Genomic DNA, 21,728 nt, shown 5'->3' on the forward strand with positions numbered 1-21,728 from the left:
GAACACTAACAAATACTCAGAGATCACCCGAGCGTGCTCAGAAAAACACAAGCAACAAGTATATTCGCTCAGCATTTTTTGTGTTTTGCTACCTCACAACCTGGAAGCTCACCTTTTTTAGGGTTTGCATCAGTTCATGTAAAGAACATGCCTACAACTATTTTGAAGCAAACAACAAATAGGATGAAATAAGTAAAAACTTCAGTGTGTATAGCTATTTCTTCACCCCCTAAGGTCTATACTTTTGTTGAACCTATTTTTGCAGCAATTACAGCTGCAAGTCGCTTTGGATAAGTCTCTATGAGCTTCCCACATTTTACCACTAGGATTTTTCCTATTCCTCAAGGTAAAACTGCTCCGGCTTCTTCAAGTTAGATCGTTTCCTCTGGTGAACAGCGATCTTCAAGTCTGATGATAGATTCTCAATTGGATTACAGTCTGGGCTTTGACTAGACCACTCCAAAACATTTACACATTCCCCCTTAAACCAAAAGAGTGTTGCTTTAGCAGTGTGCTTTGGGTCATTGTCTTGTTGGAAGGTGAACCTCCGTCCTAGTCTCAGATCACGAACAGACAAACAGGTTTTGCTCAAGAATATCCCTGCATTTCGCACCATTTGCCCTGTCCCTGCTGCTAAAAAACATCCCCACAGCATGATGCTGCCCCCACAGTGTTTCACTGTGGGGATGGTGTTCTTGGGGTGACGAGCTATGCTGGTTTAGCACCAGACAGTGTTCACCTTGGTGACCAAAAAGTAAAATTTTGGTCTCATCTGCCCACAGCAGTCTCCCACATGCCTTTTGGCGAACTCAAAACAAGCCTTACAATTTGTGTAAGTAAGGGTTTTTTTCAGCCCACTCTTCCATAAAGGCCACCCCTGTGCAGTGATCGGCTTATTGTGGTCATATGGACCAGATACTCCAGTCTCTGCTTGGGAACTCTGCAGCTCCTTCAGGGTAACCTTTAGTGTCTGTGCTGCCTCTCCGATTAATGTCCTCCTTGCCCAGGCTGAGAGTTTTGGTGGGCGACCCTCTCTTGGCAGGTCTGTTGGCCATCTTTTTTACATTTGATGGTGTTCTGGGGGATCATCAGAGATTAGGATTTTTTTTTTTTTTTTTTTTTATATAACCCTTGGTCCTCGTGGTTTTTGGTTAGTGGGGCCTCTTGTTAATGGTGTTGCAGCCTCTGTGGCCTTTCAGAAAAGGTAAAGTCTATATACTGACAGACATGTGACACTTAATGACAGGACGTCCCCCTGTGTGCAATTTAAGCATGAGACTTACAAGAGTAATTGCTTGCACCAGAAATAGAGGGGCTTCATAGCAAAAGGGGTGAACAGATATGCACATGACAATCTTTAGTTAATTGATCCTATAAATCAAGCTTATGCCTATATTTTCTCCCTTCACCAACTTAGACTATTTAGTGCTGATGCATCACACACGAATCGGATTACAAAAGTATTCAAACGCAGATTGTGATGTACCAAAATAGGTAAAAAGCCACATGGGGGAATCATTTTGCAAGCCACTGTAATGGCGGACTTCTGTGTGTAGGTGTGACACTGGTGACCATGACACAAAGGAGATAAGACTATCAGCGAAAGAGAAATCACGGAAAGCCGAATTCAGACGTCCGTGTTCGGGCCGTGACGCGCAGACTGGACGCTAATCTCCTGATCCACACGCGGCAGGCTCACATTCAGGTTCGGAGAGCCAATGCCAGTCTGTACATGAACGGTGGTGACACACGAACATCTGAATTGGGCCTTACAATGCATAGTTAGCGTTAACCCCCAATGTGCTGGACCAGCACTATCTGGGAAGCGCAGGCTCTGCTACCACGTGAACTCCCTCCTCCAGTAATAACAAGTCCAGGGCGGAGGCCCGCGCCAGCCTCCTGTGAATGCGTCTCAGGCGGAATATATACAGAATAATGGCCAGCAGCACCACCAGGATGCAGGCGAAGAACAGGTAGTGGTTGTAGACAAACGAGATCCTGTACCAGCTAACGTGAGCCGGGCGAGAGCCGTCCTGCCGCATGTCCCTGCAAGAAGAAAGACTTGTGATCAAGGTGGACGATATCTGTGACAAATACATCTGGGGCTCAGACGGCTGCAACAGCGATTTTAGAATCTAAATAAAGTGTTATATTCCCAGTTGAGATGGATCTTGTCAATTCTTGTAAATACAAGCATTTTTTGCAACTCTCCGCTTATTGAAACTTGCATTTGTTCTTGAGACACTAACATTTTTTTCCATCTGTTTACAGTTTGTCACCTAGGAGACCGACCACTGCTTCTCTCTAGCTTGTAAGCACTGCGCTGAGGCTGCCAGGTTTAGGAGACAACAGCGCGTTCCAGCGATCCTGGCAGCTTCAAAACAAGGCTTAAAAGCTCAATAGAAAAGAGCTTGTAAGCACTGCGCATGTTCTGCTGTCTAGCAGCGGTGGTCGGTCTCTGAGGCAAGGAGTCGTAAGCAAAATTAAAGTATTAGTATCTCAAGGATGGATTAAAAATTGCTTGCATTTACAAGCACTTGTCAACAATACCAATGTATGAAGGTGGGAATAATACTTTAAGGATGGCTGTCCCTCCTGACTGCAGGATTTATGATCTAATCTCAGTATCTATGCGGTTAGTTTGGGACAACAGACTCGCTATCGGGCTGTAAGACAGATGCTAAGATGTGCCCAAGTTATAGTCGTCTGAATGATGCCTTCGGCTGTCTGCAGACATTGTCCATACCAGGAAGCTGAGGTATAAGGAGCGATTTGTGACAGCGACTCCTTGTCGCAGTACAGCCACTGTCTTGTTGGCAAATCTTCGCTGGCAGGATGGAGAAACAATTCCTTACATCTCAGGCTTTGGGCCATTGTGGGTGTGAAATGTTCATGGATTTTAGCTGCAGAAACACTGTGGATTTTAGTTTAGAAATCTGCACCCAACGTGTGAACGTAGACTCCAGGCGACAGCTGCTGCTGCGGATCTTCTGACCGTGCCCCAGGGAGTCTGCCAGCAAATGTCGGAGCCAAGACTATATGTATTGATCACATACCTGAGTGGCAGGAAGCGGGTCTTGTAGAGCATCGCTCCGAGTGTCCACTGCACCTCCTTGTCATACACCAGCTGGGCCGTCTTCAGGTTTGGGTAATTGGAAGGAAAGTGGAAACCATCATGAAGCACTTTATGCATCCATGCAGACTTAAAGCACTGATACCTGGAGAGCAGAAATGTAGGATAGTTCATGGGCAGGTTCACTCATCACCTGCATAAAACCATTGTTTTTTTTTTCCTGCTCAACAGTCAGAACTTCTTCCCCACCCCACCCCACCCCCATTTTCTGTTCAGCTACAAGAGACTTTTGCCGTCGGTGGGATGAGCTGCATTTAATGTAGATGCTATTATTCCATAAAGAAACATTGGAGTTCAAATTTATATCAATATTTGAAAGTTTTATTTTTTTTTTACCACTATATAAACAATCGTTACAGATGATGCCAACAATTCATTGTACAAGTCGTTGTGGTTGTTTTGCTACTGAAAACGTATAATAAAAGGAAAAACTTCAAAACTGAAAAAATATTAAAGGTTATTTATCATCACAAATTGTATGGGAGTTTAAGTTTTGTTTCTTAAAGTAATTTTTCTATACGATGGGGACATTCAATTTTCATTTCTTATATATAAAAGCATCTATGTTCTATCATATCATCAAAACCAGTTAGTTTTACAACCCACCCTTTGGTATCTCTAAGGCTACGTTCACACGATGAGTTTTTGATGTTGCACATTTTCTGCATCCACTAATTAAAATGAGTTACTTGCATTTATTCGAAAATATGCAAAAAAAAACATAATACGTAAAAAACAAAAAATTAACAAAAACTCATTGTGAGAATGTAGCTGATCGTGTATCAGCATGGGAATAAAAATTATTTCTGGCAGCTTCTAAGTTCCTTTTGAACCTGTCCTATATCTTTGGACATGTGTGTTTTGAGTAAATGCTTGCATTTTTTGCCCCTACATGTGCTTGGAGCTGTTCCTCTGTTATACCTCCAGGTAATGCATATGCATTCAGAACAACAGAGTATTGATATTTTACTGATAAAGTATTTATCTAAAGGACAGACCGGTCGGGAGCGCCACATCCTGAGAAACGTACTTTAGTCGGTGCAGGTCAGCGTGGCCAGAGTACAGACCCTGGTTGAAGCGTTCGCTCAGTGTTGTCCAGGGCATGCTGCAATAATCCTGTTAATAAGAACAGAAGAGGAACATGAACTAACATCGCCGCTCTGAGGCTATGTGCACAAGTTGCGGATTTTGCTGCGAATCCGCAGCGGATTGGCCGCAGCAGATTCGCAGCAGTTTTCCATGAGTTTACAGTACCATGTAAACATATGGAAAACAAAATCCGCAGTGCACATGCTGCGGAAAAAAACGCATGGAAACATGGTGTTGTTTATTCTGCAGCATGTCAATTCTTAGTGCAAATTCCGCAGCGGTTTACACCTGCTTCATAATAGGTATCCGCACAAAATCCGCAAAAAAAAAATCACGGTAATTCTGCAGTGCGGATTACCTGCGGATTTACCAAAATCAGTCCGGAAAAATCCGCACCACTTTCTGCAACATGTGCACGTGACCTGAAGGGCCGGTCGCTGGGTCACAGCACGTACCTTGGCGGCTTTGGAAAACTTCTCATTGTCGTACGCGCCTCCCATCCGCAGCACGTCCTCTGTGCAATAGTAAAACTCTGAGAAACCGTAGAATTCGCTGTTTGAGAAGTCGATGGCCGGCTGGTACACGCCATTCAGATAGGCCTGAGAGTCATTAGATTTGGATAAGAGCGGTTCCAGTAGCTGCCGGCAGCCATCCCAGTTCCCTTTGCCCAACATATGGAAATCCTGCTCCTGCCGCTGAATCTTGTCCTTATGTCCAACTGGTAAACATGGGTCCAAGTATGGCGAGCTGGGATTAATGCCCTTCTGCTCTCCCTGTGCTCTGCAGCAAAAGATGATATGTCAGTTAGTGTATTAAAGGGATTGTCAGATGCCACTCAGTTCTACATAAGGACTTGAGCGGCGCTGGCGAGGTCATGTTTGCACCTATAGGGGATACGGCCAGCTCCTTCCATCAGGCCAACCAACGAATGGTCTTGATAAAAGGGAAAAACTTTGCCCAGTACACTTGTCTGATCCCTTCTCACTAAAGAAATGTAGGGCATCTACATAATCCGCAATAAAATGTCTTGAAGGTGTCCCCCGGCCATCTGCAGATACAGATCCCTCCATTCACCTAGCCAGGCAGCGTTCAGAGCCACATCTGGCCAGTGATTATATAAAAAGATGGCCTAGTGATAAATACTGAGGAAATTACACAAATAAATGTTACACTTTATTAATCAGTCTTTAAATAAACTCCGAACACTCCAATGACTGGGTATAAAATACCTATTTTTGGTCACAGTCTCATTGAACACTGAGTCTTCATAACGTTGACGGGCAAAGTTCCCCCCGAAGCCCAAGAATGTAGTGACGTACACCCTGTACACGTGCTCGCTGTGCTGCAAATCACAACCCAGGTTGAACTCTGCCAGCATCATTTTTGCAACTTCCTCCTGAAATATACAACAAAGAATTACAACTACAAGTCTACATAAAACGTTCATCAACTTCCTGTATTACACCCCAGAGCTGCACTCACTATCCTGCTGGTGCAGTCACTGCGTACATACATTACTAATCCTGAGTTACATCCTGTATTATACTCCAGAGCTGCACTCACTATTCTGCTGGTGCAGTCACTGCGTACATACATTACTAATCCTGAGTTACATCCTGTATTATACTCCAGAGCTGCACTCACTATTCTGCTGGTGCAGTCACTGTGTACATACATTACATTACTGATCCTGAGTTACATCCTGTATTATACTCCAGAGCTGCACTCACAATCCTGCTGGTGCAGTCACTGTGTACATACATTACTGATCCTGAGTTACAACCTGTATTATACTCCAGAGCTGCACTCACTATTCTGCTGGGGCAGTCACTGTGTACATACATTACATTACTGATCCTGAGTTATATCCTGTATTATACTCCAGAGCTGCACTCACTATTCTGCTGGTGCAGTCACTGTGTACATACATTACATTACTGATCCTGAGTTACATCCTGTATTATATCCCAGAGCTGCACTCACTATTCTGCTGGTGCAGTCACTGTGTACATACATTACATTACTGATCCTGAGTTACATCCTGTATTATACTCCAGAGCTGCACTCACTATTCTGCTGGGGCAGTCACTGTGTACATACATTACTGATCCTGTACTGATCCTGAGTTACATCCTGTATTATACTCCAGAGCTGCACTCACTATTCTGCTGGGGCAGTCACTGTGTACATACATTACTGATCCTGTACTGATCCTGAGTTACATCCTGTATTATACTCCAGAGCTGCACTCACTATTCTGCTGGGGCAGTCACTGTGTACATACATTACATTACTGATCCTGTACTGATCCTGAGTTACATCCTGTATTATACTCCAGAGCTGCACTCACTATTCTGCTGGGGCAGTCACTGTGTACATACATTACTGATCCTGTACTGATCCTGAATAACATCCTGTATTATACTCCAGAGCTGCACTCACTATTCTGCTGGGGCAGTCACTGTGTACATACATTACTGATCCTGAGTTACATCCTGTATTATACTCCAGAGCTGCACTCACTATTCTGCTGGACCTTTGGATCTGATGCGAGACCTGCACTTACATGTTCTGTAGAGGGGAAGGTCATCGTTTTAGGAACCTCATAAGCGATCTGCAGGGATCCGCCACCCATGTCTATAATGCCCACCGTCCTCTTGCGGATAATGGCGTCTTCTTGTGTACCTATCGTCACTGCAACCACCGCATCTTCCTCTACAAAAAAAAGGAGCATCAGAAACATCACACTCGAAGTCCTCCGACTGCAGAGCGCTGGAGATGTGCCGGATAAAGCCATGTACATGGGGGCAGACATTTCCCCTCTGACCTTACTGCCAGTTGTCCAGCCTCATCATCGTATAATCGCTGAGAACAGAAAACAATTAAAGGGCTGTGCCCAGGATTAGGAATCACCTATAGAGATGACGGGGCGGGGGGTCCGGGCACTTGGACATTCACTGATCGCCGTTTGGTGAATTTAGACTTTAGTGTACATATTAATAAATCTGCCCCATTGTTCGCAGATCTCCACTTACCTTCTACGACGTGGTCGAACCGCCCCAGTACCGAATTTATACTGATCCAAGCGTAAACGCCTGCAGTGGGGGGAACACAACGTGGCACATATTAGGGGGGCCATACTGTCACCAGCCTCACCGGTAACACACCACAGTGGGATTAATCATCGGCATCGTACCTTCTTGTTTTCCTGAGATGACCTCCGCGTGAGCTTCTGAGAAGAGGAAGTCAAACTCCTGGGGGACGTCCCTCACCAGATCCTGGAGGATGGCGGTCTGCTGACTGACCGGAGGACCAGGCATGGGTAGAAATAAGTGATTAAACATAGTAGAAGAAATTAATGGGGGGGATAACCAGGACGTAAATAATGAAAGCCAAAAATTAAAATAGATCAGTGGAGGACCAACACCCGGTACACCGCTGATCAGATGTTAGCAGGTCCCACGCCGGCCAGATGCAAACGTGGAGCTGACACTTTGTAGTGGCTGCTCTCCGGTACTGCCGCTCATCTGCTACTTAATGTGAGCTGATCTGCAGTACCCGAGAACGACTATTACACGGTGTATGGTGCTGTTCACATCCAGCCAACATGGGGCCTGCTAACATCTGAACATTGGGGGTGTCGGGTGTGAGACCTCCTTTGATCGGCTATTGATGACCCATCAATATACCAGTACCTTTTAACATATAGGATTAATTACACAGCTGCAATGCAGAGAAGCAGCTCCTCACCTCTCCGGCAGGACCCTCATGCCCGCAGTGCACAGGATGTACAGAGGAGTCTCCTTGTGCTTCACTTTCGGGATATACAATGCTGCATAGGCTAAAAGAGGGTTCATGTAGTCGCTTGCTTTTTCCGGTGTAGCTGCTACTGAAGAAATCCCTAGAAGAACGGAGAGAAGGTGTCTACCACAAGAAAGTCTGTGTGTATACAGTTGTGTGAAAAAGTGTTTGCCCCCTTCCTGGTTTCCTATACTTAAGCATGTTTGTCGTAATTAAATGTTTCAGATCATCAAGCAAATGTAAATATTAAACACAAGTAATCCAAAATGCAGTTCATAAATGAAGGCCTTTATTAATAAGAGAAAAAGAAATGCAAACCTACAGGATCCTGTGTGAAAAAGTGATCTCCGCCCCCAACCCCCCGTCCCCCCCCCAAACACACACACACACACACACACACTATCCACAATTAGCGAAAACATGGAACGGTGGTGATTTTTCCAGGAGTGGCCAGACAACCAAAAGTACCTTGGGAGCACAGCGACGGCTCATCCAAGAAGTCACAAAAGACCTCACACAACAACATCCAAAGTCCAAAGAACTGCAGACCTCTCGTCTCAGCTAAGGTCAGTGCTCCACCATAAGAAAGAGCCAGGGCAAAAATGGCCGGCATGGCAAAGTTCCAATACAAAAACCAATGCTGAGCAAGAAGAACATAAATGCTCGTCGCAGTTTTGCTAGAAAACATCTTGATGAGCCCCAAGACTTTTGGGAGAATACTCTGTGGACTGACGAGACAAAAGTTGAACGTTTTTGGAAGGTATATGTCCCATTACATCTGAAATAGAAGTTAAACAGCATTTCAAAAAGGAACATCATGCCAACAGTAAAATATGGTGGAGGTAGTGTGATGGATTGGAGCTGTTTTGTTGCTTCAGGACCTGGAAGATTTGCTGTGGTAAATGGAACCATGAATTCTGCTGTCAACCAAAAAATCCTAGGAGAATGTCCGGCCATCTGTTCATGACCTCAAGCTGAAGCGCACTTGGGTTATGCAGCAGGACAATGATCCAAAACGCACCAGCAAGTCCACCAATGAATGGCTTAAATACATAATTAAGGAGTGGCCTAGTCAAAGTCCTGACTTTAATCCGACAGATGCTGTGGCATGACCTTAAGGCAGTTCATGCTCGGAAACCCTTCAATGTGGCCGAATTGCAACAATTCTGCAAAGATGATTGGCAAAAATTGTAAAAGGCTCATTGCCAGTTATCGCAAACGCTTGATTGCAGTTGTTGCTGCTAAGGGCGGCCCAACTAGTTACGGTATTAGGTTTAGAGGCAATCACTTTTTCACACAGGGTCCTGTAGGTTTGGATTTCCTTTTCCCTTAATAATAAAGACCTTCATTTATAAACTGCATGTTATCTTTGTCTAATGTTTACATTTGTTTGGTGATCTGAAACATTTAAGTGCGACAACCATGCAAAAGAAGAGGAAATTAGGAAGGGGGCAAACACTCACACAACTGTACATCAACTCAGTGGATGGTAGTAAATACTGGTGCTACAACCATAGATGCACAAAATAACCCTGATGTGATAAAACATATCTTTTTAGACAGCAACATCCCAAAATACTCACTAGGGGGCAGCACATAACCAATTATACAACAAATATCAGCTTCTATCAGTGAGGCTGGAGTCACTGACCGACATCACCAGGAATCAGGATATCTGTGCAAACATCACAGGGACGAACAGAAATGAGTGGAGCACCATAGCAAAAAGTTTGGCCATCTGCGTTGACTGACAAGCAGTGCACTCTATCTTACTAAGAAGTTCTTCAGTAGCTTTTGTGTGCAATAAACAGTGTCCACCTGAAATAGATCCTCATCCTATGCTTATCAGCTGCTGCAGAGCCGCCTCCGTCAGCTGCTGCAGAGCCGCCTCCCGCGCCCGTCAGCTGCTGCAGAGCCGCCTCCCGCGCCCGTCAGCTGCTGCATAGCCGCCTCTCGCGCCCCGTCAGCTGCTGCAGAACCCCATCCCGCCCCCCGTCAGCTGCTGCAGAACCGCATTCTGCACCCCGTTAGCTGCTGCAGAACCCCATCCGCGCCCCGTCAGCTGCTGCAGAACCCCATCCCGCCCCCCGTCAGCTGCTGCAGAACCGCATTCTGCACCCCGTTAGCTGCTGCAGAACCCCATCCCGCGCCCCGTCAGCTGCTGCAGAACCGCATCCCGCGCCCCTTCAGCTGCTGCAGAACCGCATCCTGCGCCCCGTCAGCTGCTGCAGAACCGCATCCTGCTCCCCTTCAGCTGCTGCAGAACCACATCCTGCTCCCCTTCAGCTGCTGCAGAACCACATCCTGCTCCCCTTAAGCTGCTGCAGAATCTCATTCTATGCTTGTCAGCTGCTGCAGAACCTCATACTACACCCATGAACTGCTGTAGAGCCTCATATGATGCCCGTCAGCTGCTGCAGAACCTGTTTATGAAAAGGATGGCAGTGTTTTATATCAATAATAGATAGTATATCAAAAAGAGGGTCTGCAGCAACCATAGTGGGACACACTCCAGCTGCAAAATCCCCCTGGACATGCGGCTAATTTTTGGGATTGGCAGACTGCAGACTGCCGGCAGGTTGCGCTCGGTACCTGGCTTGATCTTCTTCACCACAGGTTTGCTGCCGCGATCCCTCATCTGCTTAATATCCAGGAGGTCGTGCGGGTTTCCGTTGTGCGGCGGCCAGAAGTAGACGAACACCCGCGAGCCGCTGCTGCCGCAATCAATGATGATCCCATAGTTTAACTTTGCGTCTTCGGTGTCGGTGGCCTCCAAGTCCTCGATCTGGTCCAGATATCTGCAAGAAAAGAGCCGGTGACATGGAGGAGGCAGGAGAAGAACGGGACACACGGGCATTGTAGTGGGGGCAACTATGGCAGATCACCTATCCCCTGAGCAGTACAGGAGCAAACACTCGGCCCCTTTCATCCGCTATTTGGGGGGCTGCGTATATATGAACCAGCACTAGAACATGGGGGAAACCTGCCAGTCTCCTAGCTGTGGACTGTCCACTTACTGCCCAATAAATCCCACCTAAAAATACACTGCACATATGAAAGTTTTCGGTAAAATACTCGTTGAAAATTTACGGGCCGATTACAAAACAAGAATTGTGGATTATTTTTGGACGTTTTTTTGAACATGGTTCTATTGTTCTGTGATCCGGAGGACGACGCATGGCTCCTCGTACTGCGGATGGCTATGATCACTCCTAGAGACAACTAATCCAATTGTATACATCGGCTAATGGGTCTAATGCACACGACAGGTATTGACGAAGCCTCAAACGCTCCGTCGAGGGCCCTAGCGGGGGAGATTATATTCCGCTTACATCTACGGAGTGTCTGTCTGCTTCTCCCGGCTCATCCATTATGTGAAATCATCCGGCAGCGAGCAGGGACGCTGGCTTTTGCTTGGTAAGCAGAAATTAAAATGGACTCACCAGTTAAGCGAGTGACGGTGGGGAGATAATAAGTCTACATTGCTCATTAGGAGAGGACGTAACGTCGTTAGGATCAGATTCCCTCCCAGGAATAGCGCCCGCAGCCTGGGGAGCGCTGCTAGCAGCCAGGACGGGATTGCAGCCCACCATCCCAGCGTTCTGGGGTGACCATACTGACATGGGCCGATCCGTCTTGTAGCTGGTAAGTAAAACCGCAATCAGGTTATTCTGTAACAGAACTTGTTCCTGCGAGCGGAAAACCAAACCGCAGCGCGGGGAAGTGATGGCTCTGCTGATCGCATTAGACGCGGACACATCTGGCTCGTTAGATGTTACACAATCTGTGGTTACATCATGTCTCGGCTCCTTTGTGGTGGTCTCTTCAAGGGTTCTTCTCTAATCCCTTTGTTGTAGGCGCAGCATCATTAAGACCCCATTGCCGGATAACGAGGGTATTAACACGTCTGGAAATGAACGCTGCAAAAACTGCAGATATCTGCGGCTCCGTCTGCCGCCTGGATAACAGTGTTTTGTAATACTGGAGCCTTTAATCCATTTTTCTACAATTATCGGCATTTCCACTATGGGACGGCTGATGCTTAAAACAGTCGTGAAATGAACGGAATTATTGTATTACTTTCTTTTTGTGGAAATTTTGACTATGGAAAGACTATAATCAAGTGATGACAGAGGTGGAGAATGTGTTAGGATATCACGGATCACAATTATAGCCACTCAATTAAAACATGTCCTCCTATAGAAAACCAGTAGAAGAGCATGGTCTTACTGCTGTCATCCCTCCAACATGGTACAACTGCTTTTTGTGCACAAACTAATCTAAGAGGTCCAGGAGCTGTCCAGATTCTCCTGCTACTTTCACTTGCCATCAATTCTTCTTGCGTGGGCAATTCCTTTTCATGAGCATTCTGCCAGCACTATAGGGACTGGAATATATCTTAGCTTTACTTTCCAATATGCATTTTTCCTGTCAATGTCAAATGACAATACACTGAATCAAAAGCTTGCCACTCTGTTACACCTAAAGCCAGTGTAACAGACAGGAGAGCAGGGTCCAGTAAGAGACAAAGACCCGCCCCCACTTCCCGTGAAGGGACAAAGACCCGCCCCCACTTCCCGTAAAGAGACAAAGACCCGCCCCCACTTCCCATAAAGAGACAAAGACCCGCCCCCACTTCCCATAAAGAGACAAAGACCCGCCCCCACTTCCAGTAAAGAGACAAAGAGTTGCCCCCACTTCCCGTACAGAAACCCCCCTCTACTTCTTGTAAAGAGACAAAGACCCGCCTCCACTTCCCATGGAGAAAGCTGCCCCACTTCACGTAAGGAAACAAGTACCAACCTACACTTCCCTTACAAAGACCCGCCTCCACTTATCGTACAGAGACAAAGACCCGCCTCCACTTCTCGTACAGAGACAAAGACCCGCCTCCACTTCTCGTACAGAGACAAAGACCCGCCTCCACTTCTCGTACAGAGACTAAGACCCGCCTCCACTTCTCGTACAGAGACAAAGACCCGCCTCCACTTCTCGTACAGAGACAAAGACCCACCTCCACTTCTCGTACAGAGACAAAGACCTGCCTCCACTTCTCGTACAGAGACAAAGACCCGCCTCCACTTCTCGTACAGAGACAAAGACCCGCCTCCACTTCCTGTACATCACAGTATTTATGTAGGTTGCCTGGAAGTAAAGAAACCATTCACACTGGTTGCCCATTTTTAGAACGGTCATTAGAAGGCTGTTCAGGGTCTCTTTTTTGGGCGGTTACAATGAACGTCTCTCGTTCTGGAGGAACGGTCCTATCCTGCAATATACACACAGGCCTTAGAAGTTAATGGGCAGTGTGTTATCTGTGTAGTTTCGTCTATGGCGGCGCAGCAGGAATATTGAATATTTTGGGGTTTTCCCGCAGATTACATTTGATCGCTAAACTGCCTTAAGGTGTCAGAGGGGCAGCGAAGAAGCAACTTCTCTCCAAGAATAACAAGAACAGACTGACCCTCTATAGGAAGCACAGAGATTGGGCTGCAGGAGACGGGGTAGTGATTTTCTCTGACGAAGCCCCCTTCAGACTGCTTGGAACATCTGGAAAACTAATTGTTCGGAGAATAAAAGGGGACGCTGTCATCATGGAATGGGAGCACTTGGCCGTGAACAAAGAATGGGATCTAAACATCCTCCAAGAGAAACTTCTCCCAAATATCGAGGAGAAATTGGTGATGAACAATATTTTCTCCAGCATGATGGAGACCATGCCACAAGTCAGGAATGATAACTAAGTGACTGCGTGAACAAAACACTGAAATTGTGGGACCATGGCCAGGAAATGCTCCAGATCTCAATCCCCTTGACACTCTGTGGTCAATCCTCAAAAAGTGACAAAAACCCAGAAATTGTGAGAGCACTGATGAGACCAGAACGGGAGGTCATCTGTTGGGGTCAAACTTTGGCCCATAAAGTATCCAACTTCTGGACAAGTCTTGAAAAATAGGGGTCAATATTGGAAATGCAAACACCGGGGGATGCAGAATTGGGATCCCCTCCCTATGACATCCATGTGCCTTCACTGGTCCTGATGAGGCAACCTGCAGACACTACAAATGTCAGCTCCTCTACTGTGAATCTGGCCAGCAACAGGTGCACAGCAGTAATCTGCACGAGCCTCCATGGCGTTGTCTCGCCCTCTGATGTCTGACCCCGATTATGGTTTTCACCAAATTATCTTCGACAGAGAGGGAAAGAAAATGTCTAATGAGTCCACGGGTGAGACGAGTAATTACCTAAAGACTTTAATCGTCTGCAAAGTTTTTCAAGCCTCTGAACAGCAGCTGCCGAGCTGGGAATCACTGCAACAAGTCTGAAGGAACATGGGACGTCACCACCCTGACCCTGGAGACAGCTGCGGGGAGGCGGTGGGAACGGCAGCACCTGGCGGGACGGCTCCGGCCCATGGCACCAATCAGTATCAGGGGACAACAACGCACAATGTGAACTGACCCCAACACAGCGTTAGACCCCTTAACGCCACATATTATGCATTTATATTTATCCCCTATGAGCGCTGGTTAATAATCGCTCCATGATGGATATCTACGTCATGCTGATCGGAGCAGGAGCCCGGCTGACATTGGTGAAGACTCTACTCCCCGCAGTTTAACCCCCAAGATGCTGCCGACAATAGAAACGACAAAATTTAAGTGGTTAAACAAAGGGCAGGGCTTCACTCCGACATCAACCTTCCCACCCCCGTCAGCGTTTTACACTCAAATTCCTTTAGTAAGGCTAAAATAAAATAAAAAGTTTAAATAAGTAAATATTAGAAAGAAAAAAAAAGTTAAAAAATAAAAAACTAAGTATTTTTTCCCACCAACATTTATGAAAACAATAAAGACAGCTGATAAATCGCCGAGCTATTGATGTGTCACACTTTTACCTGTGAAAATAATAATTAAATGTACCCAAAACGGGACCAATGAAAACGTCAACTCATGGCACAAAGAAACAAAAACCTTCACAGCTGTGTTGTTTGCAAACAAAAAAAAAACAAAAAACACATTACTGCGCACAGCATATTGCGACACAAACAAAAATTGTTCTTTTTTTTGGGGGGGGTGGGGGGGGGGACGGGAGAGGAGATTTTATTGTACAAAAGTAGAGTTTTTGCTGCATTTTTTAATGCAAATTTTGAGATGCGCTGTACAGTACCAGCAAAAGTTATGAGATTTCAGAAAACTCGTGCACACATTTTTAATTCCAGCATGTCATTTCTTTCTGCAGGGTTTTTTTCACCCATAGAAAGTGGAAAAACGCAGAAAACAAAAAAAACGTAGGTATCAGGTCTTTTGCATCATGTTGCATCATGTTTTTTGGGGGCTCTAAACTATCAATATGCAGAAGAGACAATAAAAACACAGCAAAACCTGCTGTTTGTAAGCAGCTTATTTACTGCCAAGAGAGCAGGTGTTACCTGAAGAAAAAAAAAAAAAAAAAAAACACAGCAAAAATGCAATGTGTGAACATAGCCTTACATGTATAAGTTAGCTGAAAAACTAAACCGCTGTGGCTACTAGAACACAGGGATAAAAATAGGAAAGAAAATGGACCAGTCGGATAACCCGACATATCTCAAGTAAATACTTATATTCTTCGCAATATCACAATACAAGAACATATGTTATTGGAAATGCGCAGAGCCGGTTACTCCTGCAAATTACGGAGCTGGCAGCTTGGCGCCATTATTTGGTGTGTGAATCACAGTGGGATGTCGACATAGCCACACATTTCTAAGAGGAATAATGGAGGATCAGCACAATGCAGAGTTCATGGAAGGTACAAGTATTTACTAAAAGACATTTCAGGAAAAGTGACATTTTCTTAAGTCATATTTATTTTTCTAGGATGGCTCTAAATGGTTTGCATAATTAATTAATTTGCCTCAAATCCTACTAAAAATAATAGCGTCAGTAATAACAGATGTGACTTATTTATGTGCACATGTCGCCATATAGTCAGGAAATATTTCTGAAACATCTGATTAATTTCTGGGTGTGATTACAGGTATAAGCTGCTCATGGTCTCAACAATTAGGTTGGGAATATGAGAAGGCGTTGGTAACAGGAGGTGCTAACAAGAAGAAAAGTTCCTGTATCCTCTCCCTGGAGTCAGTGGTGGCTGCACAGGGAACAAGATGACAGCAACATGCTGTATTGTGGGTGCTAACAAGAAGAAAAGTTCCTGTATCCTCTCCCTAGAGTCACTGGTGGCTGCACAGGGAACAAGATGACAGCAACATGCTGTATTGTGGGTGCTAACAAGAAGAAAAGTTCCTGTATCCTCTCCCTAGAGTCACTGGTGGCTGCACAGGGAACAAGATGACAGCAACATGCTGTATTGTGGGTGCTAACAAGAAAAAAGTTCCTGTATCCTCTCCCTGGAGTCAGTGGTGGCTACACAGGGAACAAGATGACAGCAACATGCTGTATTGTGGGTGCTAACAAGAAGAAGAGTTCCTGTATCCTCTCCCTAGAGTCACTGGTGGCTACACAGGGAACAAGATGACAGCAACATGCTGTATTGTGGGTGCTAACAAGAAGAAAAGTTCCTGTATCCTCTCCCTGGAGTCAGTGGTGGCTGCACAGGGAACAAGATGACAGCAACATGCTGTATTGTGGGTGCTAACAAGAAGAAAAGTTCCTGTATCCTCTCCCTAGAGTCACTGGTGGCTGCACAGGGAACAAGATGACAGCAACATGCTGTATTGTGGGTGCTAACAAGAAGAAAAGTTCCTGTATCCTCTCCCTAGAGTCACTGGTGGCTGCACAGGGAACAAGATGACAGCAACATGCTGTATTGTGGGTGCTAACAAGAAAAAAGTTCCTGTATCCTCTCCCTGGAGTCAGTGGTGGCTACACAGGGAACAAGATGACAGCAACATGCTGTATTGTGGGTGCTAACAAGAAAAAAGTTCCTGTATCCTCTCCCTGGAGTCAGTGGTGGCTACACAGGGAACAAGATGACAGCAACATGCTGTATTGTGGGTGCTAACAAGAAAAAAAGTTCCTGTATCCTCTCCCTGGAGTCAGTGGTGGCTGCACAGGGAATAAGGTGACGGCAACATGCTGTATTGTGGGTGATAATAGACGAAAACTTCCTGTATCCTCTCACTGCAGAATCAGAAAGTAGAACTTTACTTGTTGTGCCCGGAATATTAATATGATGCTTGGATAGAAGTTAGGTCTTGTATTGTAGCTGCAAGAAGCGTTTAAAGCAACGACCTGTTACTTGGCAGTGAACGGGAGCTGGATTACGGGAGTATAATGGTTTCTTCATAGATCCATGAACATTACGGAACTTTCTTATTTGCTTTGCACATGAAATTCAAGATGTCAGTGAACGGAAACAATCCTTTTCATATTCCAAATCCAAGATCGTGTTCGGATGAGATCCAACCAGTGACCATCGCTCCCAAAGACTTTACCTTATACTACAGGGATGGGCCAGATCCAGCAGAGTGAAGACGCTTTTTGTTAGCGGCTCTGTGCCCTGGCCGATTGCCCCAGCGTTAGTGGATGGTCTCAACAGGAAGGGGGCAGACGGCCGACTTCAGGAGAAAGACTATTCTTGGGCGATCTGTGCATGTGGCTGTCAATCAATGAAGCAGAGGGATGAGCTCCAGACCGCCCACAGTGCACCGAACATTTCATTTGAATAATATGTCAAAGATCGTTTTATTAAAAAGTAGTCGCAGAGTTTACAACTACATGTACGCTTGCTCTCGGGGTAGACTGCCCTACATGGAGGAGGTGCAATTACTCCATTACATAATTTAGCCCAGAGAGAATCCCTTTAAGAAAAAAATGCCCCTATTGAAACTATTTGCGCTTAATTGAACGGCATATGAAATTACAAAAGATATTACTAACCTCCTAAACTGATGATCACGAACCACCCTGCCGCCCCAGATTGTGGGGTCTACAACAGTCACCAGAATAACCAGGAAGGTTATAATAAAAATCACCAGAATGGCTACTCGCTGCCGGGAGAACTGTGTGACCGAGGGCAGGCTGCAGTGCCAGGACACAGGAAACAAGCAGGAGAAACTGATCCTGAAACACACAAACAAATAGATCATTAGTAAAACATTCCAGCTTCCTCGATAACATTTGAGGGCAATTTTTGTTTTTACTTCAATGCATGAAATTGGTGCTAAAATCACTTTTGCAGTCTGGTTTAATTAAAAAAGTTGTACTATTTGCCTTCTATAGGCTCAATGTTGTACTGTTGTATTGCTGACTAGAAAAGGAGTTAACTGAGGACCCATCAGTGAGCTCCTTCTGACAGTTTTTGGGAGAAACTACGGATCTTTTCAAAATCAACTAAGAAAGATTGCAAAAGCCCAATTAGTCAATGACCCAGGAAGTCCGCTAATAGACCCTTTTCCACATTCATGTTCCCCAACCAGCTGTTCCAAAACTACAACTCCCAGCATACCTCGACAGCGTGAAGCTGACATGCTGAGTTTTTACAACAGCAGAGCAGTTAGGCTGCCGTCACACTAGCAGTATTTGGTCAGTATTTTACATCAGTATTTGTAAGCCAAAACCAGGAGTGGAACAAATAGAGGAAAAGTATAATAGAAACATATGCACCACTTCAGTATTTGTAAGCCAAAACCAGGAGTGGGTGATAAATGCAGATGTAAAATACTGGCCAAATACTGCTAGTGGACAGCAGCCTTATAGATTTTGGAAATCCGGATCTGCAGCCGCGGTCTCCAACTAGTACAAAACTACAGCTCTCAGCATCTCCTGACAGCAGGGAATATTGGGAGATGTAGTTTTGAAACAGATGAGAAGTTGCAGGATGGAGACGCTGGTCCGGTCTTCTTATGGATTGGGTGCAGTGATTTCCCCTTTGCAGCCCCCACACGCCATCATTTTTTGCGTTTACGTTATTACCTGGCCATAGGATCCAGTCAGCTGCTCCTCGCCTCTGGTGTCCACATGTCACCTCTTACGCCGTGTGCCGCAGGGATGTGGAGTCACAAATACCAGCATCGCTGCCGCCTCCTCCTGCCGTCCTGGCTGGGAAGTACAGGAGAGTCACACCTGGTACATGGCCGTCATTTTGCTGTTATAAGCTAAGAGTGACGAGACAGAAGTGTTGAACATTAACCGCACAGATAACAGGCAGCTGACGCTGGCCGGAGATAACCAGGAGGCGGCCACTGGCAGGTGCAGACATTACACCAGCAGGACCACCTGGCCCTCAGGGCTACAACCCTGGGGGCGAAGGAGCCGCCTGCAACTCGGGGATCCCACCCTGGGGGCGGAGGGGCCGCCTGCAACTCGGGGATCCCACCCTGGGGGCGGAGGGGCCGCCTGCAACTCGGAGATCCCACCCTGGGGGCGGAGGGGCCGCCTGCAACTCGGGGATCCCACCCTGGGGGCGGAGGGGCCGCCTGCAACTCGGGGATCCCACCCTGGGGGCGGAGGGGCCGCCTGCAACTCGGGGATCCCACCCTGGGGGCGGAGGGGCCGCCTGCAACTCGGGGATCCCACCCTGGGGGCGGAGGGGCCGCCTGCAACTCGGGGATCCCACCCTGGGGGCGGAGGGGCCGCCTGCAACTCGGGGATCCCACCCTGGGGGCGGAGGGGCCGCCTGCAACTCGGGGATCCCACCCTGGGGGCGGAGGGGCCGCCTGCAACTCGGGGATCCCACCCTGGGGGCGGAGGGGCCGCCTGCAACTCGGGGATCCCACCCTGGGGGCGGAGGGGCCGCCTGCAACTCGGGGATCCCACCCTGGGGGCGGAGGGGCCGCCTGCAACTCGGGGATCCCACCCTGGGGGCGGAGGGGCCGCCTGCAACTCGGGGATCCCACCCTGGGGGCGGAGGGGCCGCTTGTCCCTTGGGGCTCCAATGTGGGTGGATGGGCCGCTTGTCCCATGGGGCTCCTATGTGTGTGGATGGGCCGCTTGTCCCTTGGGGCTCCTATGTGGGTGGATGGGCCGCTTGTCCCTTGGGGCTCCTATGTGGGTGGATGGGCCGCTTGTCCCTTGGGGCTCCTATGTGGGTGGATGGGCCGCTTGTCCCTTGGGGCTCCTATGTGGGTGGATGGGCCGCTTGTCCCTTGGGGCTCCTATGTGGGTGGATGGGCCGCTTGTCCCTTGGGGCTCCTATGTGGGTGGATGGGCCGCTTGTCCCTTGGGGCTCCTATGTGGGTGGATGGGCCGCTTGTCCCTTGGGGCTCCTATGTGGGTGGATGGGCCGCTTGTCCCTTGGGGCTCCTATGTGGGTGGATGGGCCGCTTGTCCCTTGGGGCTCCTATGTGGGTGGATGGGCCGCTTGTCCCTTGGGGCTCCTATGTGGGTGGATGGGCCGCTTGTCCCTTGGGGCTCCTATGTGGGTGGATGGGCCGCTTGTCCCTTGGGGCTCCTATGTGGGTGGATGGGCCGCTTGTCCCTTGGGGCTCCTATGTGGGTGGATGGGCCGCTTGTCCCTTGGGGCTCCTATGTGGGTGGATGGGCCGCTTGTCCCTTGGGGCTCCTATGTGGGTGGATGGGCCGCTTGTCCCTTGGGGCTCCTATGTGGGTGGATGGGCCGCTTGTCCCTTGGGGCTCCTATGTGGGTGGATGGGCCGCTTGTCCCTTGGGGCTCCTATGTGGGTGGATGGGCCGCTTGTCCCTTGGGGCTCCTATGTGGGTGGATGGGCCGCTTGTCCCTTGGGGCTCCTATGTGGGTGGATGGGCCGCTTGTCCCTTGGGGCTCCTATGTGGGTGGATGGGCCGCTTGTCCCTTGGGGCTCCTATGTGGGTGGATGGGCCGCTTGTCCCTTGGGGCTCCTATGTGGGTGGATGGGCCGCTTGTCCCTTGGGGCTCCTATGTGGGTGGATGGGCCGCTTGTCCCTTGGGGCTCCTATGTGGGTGGATGGGCCGCTTGTCCCTTGGGGCTCCTATGTGGGTGGATGGGCCGCTTGTCCCTTGGGGCTCCTATGTGGGTGGATGGGCCGCTTGTCCCTTGGGGCTCCTATGTGGGTGGATGGGCCGCTTGTCCCTGGGGGCTCCTATGCGGGTGGAGAGCACTTGCACCCCAGGACATTTAGGGAGCTGGAGGGAACAACTAGAAAAAGGTCTCCCTCATGTGACAATCCCTTTAAGCTAAAAGGGGTATTAGTAAGTGACAGCTGTCCAGGGGGTGGAGGACACCTGCTGTAAGGGAGCTGGAGGGAATGTAAAGTCATAATAATAATGTTATATATTTATAGCCAGGAGATCGGCAGTATATGCTGGGACTTGTAGTTCTACTACTATATAACCTACCGCTCCCTGTAGCTCAGCGTATCAGTCTCCGGCCAGTGTCACTATCCTCTCCCCTCTACCTCAGAGCCCCATGCCGCCCGGTGCCGCCCGGTGCCCGCAGAACCTCCGCACCCGGAAGTCAGGAGCCGGCACTGCCGCACAGCACTGCGTGCCTCCGCTACCACGTCTTCAGATTTTTTTTTTTCGGAAAAAAACTTTATTGTCTTTACAACATCGTGCCTGAACATTGTTGTCACGTGACATGGACTGTGGCGGCGGCTTCTTCCGGGGTCTCATCACAAGTGGGGGCCACACTGATAACAGCTGCAGGCGGGAGTCTTCCTCCCCAGTGCTGCTGTCCATCTGAAGTCTTAAAGGAAAACTTCATCCAAGCCTTAAAGTTCACTTTTGAGTAGTTGTTAAACATTTCCATTAAGTCTCT

The 21,728-nt window shown here is 47.8% G+C and overlaps 1 protein-coding gene across 3 annotated transcripts; it reads right to left on the reverse strand.

Moving 5' to 3' along the window:
- Positions 1–1,122: 1,122 nt before the first annotated feature.
- ENTPD7 (ectonucleoside triphosphate diphosphohydrolase 7) lies at positions 1,123–21,477 on the reverse strand. 3 transcript variants are annotated; one of them, XM_069753985.1, is made up of 13 exons: positions 21,308–21,477; positions 18,946–19,067; positions 17,911–18,093; positions 10,616–10,821; positions 7,973–8,123; positions 7,419–7,522; positions 7,258–7,317; positions 6,789–6,937; positions 5,452–5,618; positions 4,678–5,002; positions 4,164–4,249; positions 3,057–3,218; positions 1,123–2,046 (listed from the first exon to the last, which is right to left on the reverse strand). In XM_069753985.1, exons 2-13 carry the CDS (start codon positions 18,951–18,953, stop codon positions 1,815–1,817), a joined length of 1,833 nt encoding a protein of 610 aa, XP_069610086.1. In that variant the 5' UTR covers positions 18,954–19,067; positions 21,308–21,477; the 3' UTR covers positions 1,123–1,814. The 3 variants fall into 3 exon arrangements, with proteins under 3 accessions (XP_069610086.1, XP_069610085.1, XP_069610087.1); XM_069753984.1 differs by having other exon boundaries at positions 18,946–19,071; XM_069753986.1 differs by having other exon boundaries at positions 18,946–19,127.
- Between the last annotated feature and the right edge of the window lie 251 nt (positions 21,478–21,728).

Source organism: Ranitomeya imitator, chromosome 2 (assembly GCF_032444005.1).
Source record: "Ranitomeya imitator isolate aRanImi1 chromosome 2, aRanImi1.pri, whole genome shotgun sequence".
Taxonomy (NCBI): Eukaryota; Metazoa; Chordata; class Amphibia; order Anura; family Dendrobatidae; genus Ranitomeya; species Ranitomeya imitator.

Bases quoted from the DNA above. Each gene is read 5' to 3' on its own strand.
- ENTPD7 (XM_069753985.1), bottom strand. The intron at 10,822-17,910 runs GTTAGTAATATC...CTTTTCTTGCAG, and splicing joins CGTGATCATCAGTTTAGGAG to ATATCTGGACCAGATCGAGG. The intron at 4,250-4,677 runs GTACGTGCTGTG...TCTTATTAACAG, and splicing joins AGTTTTCCAAAGCCGCCAAG to GATTATTGCAGCATGCCCTG.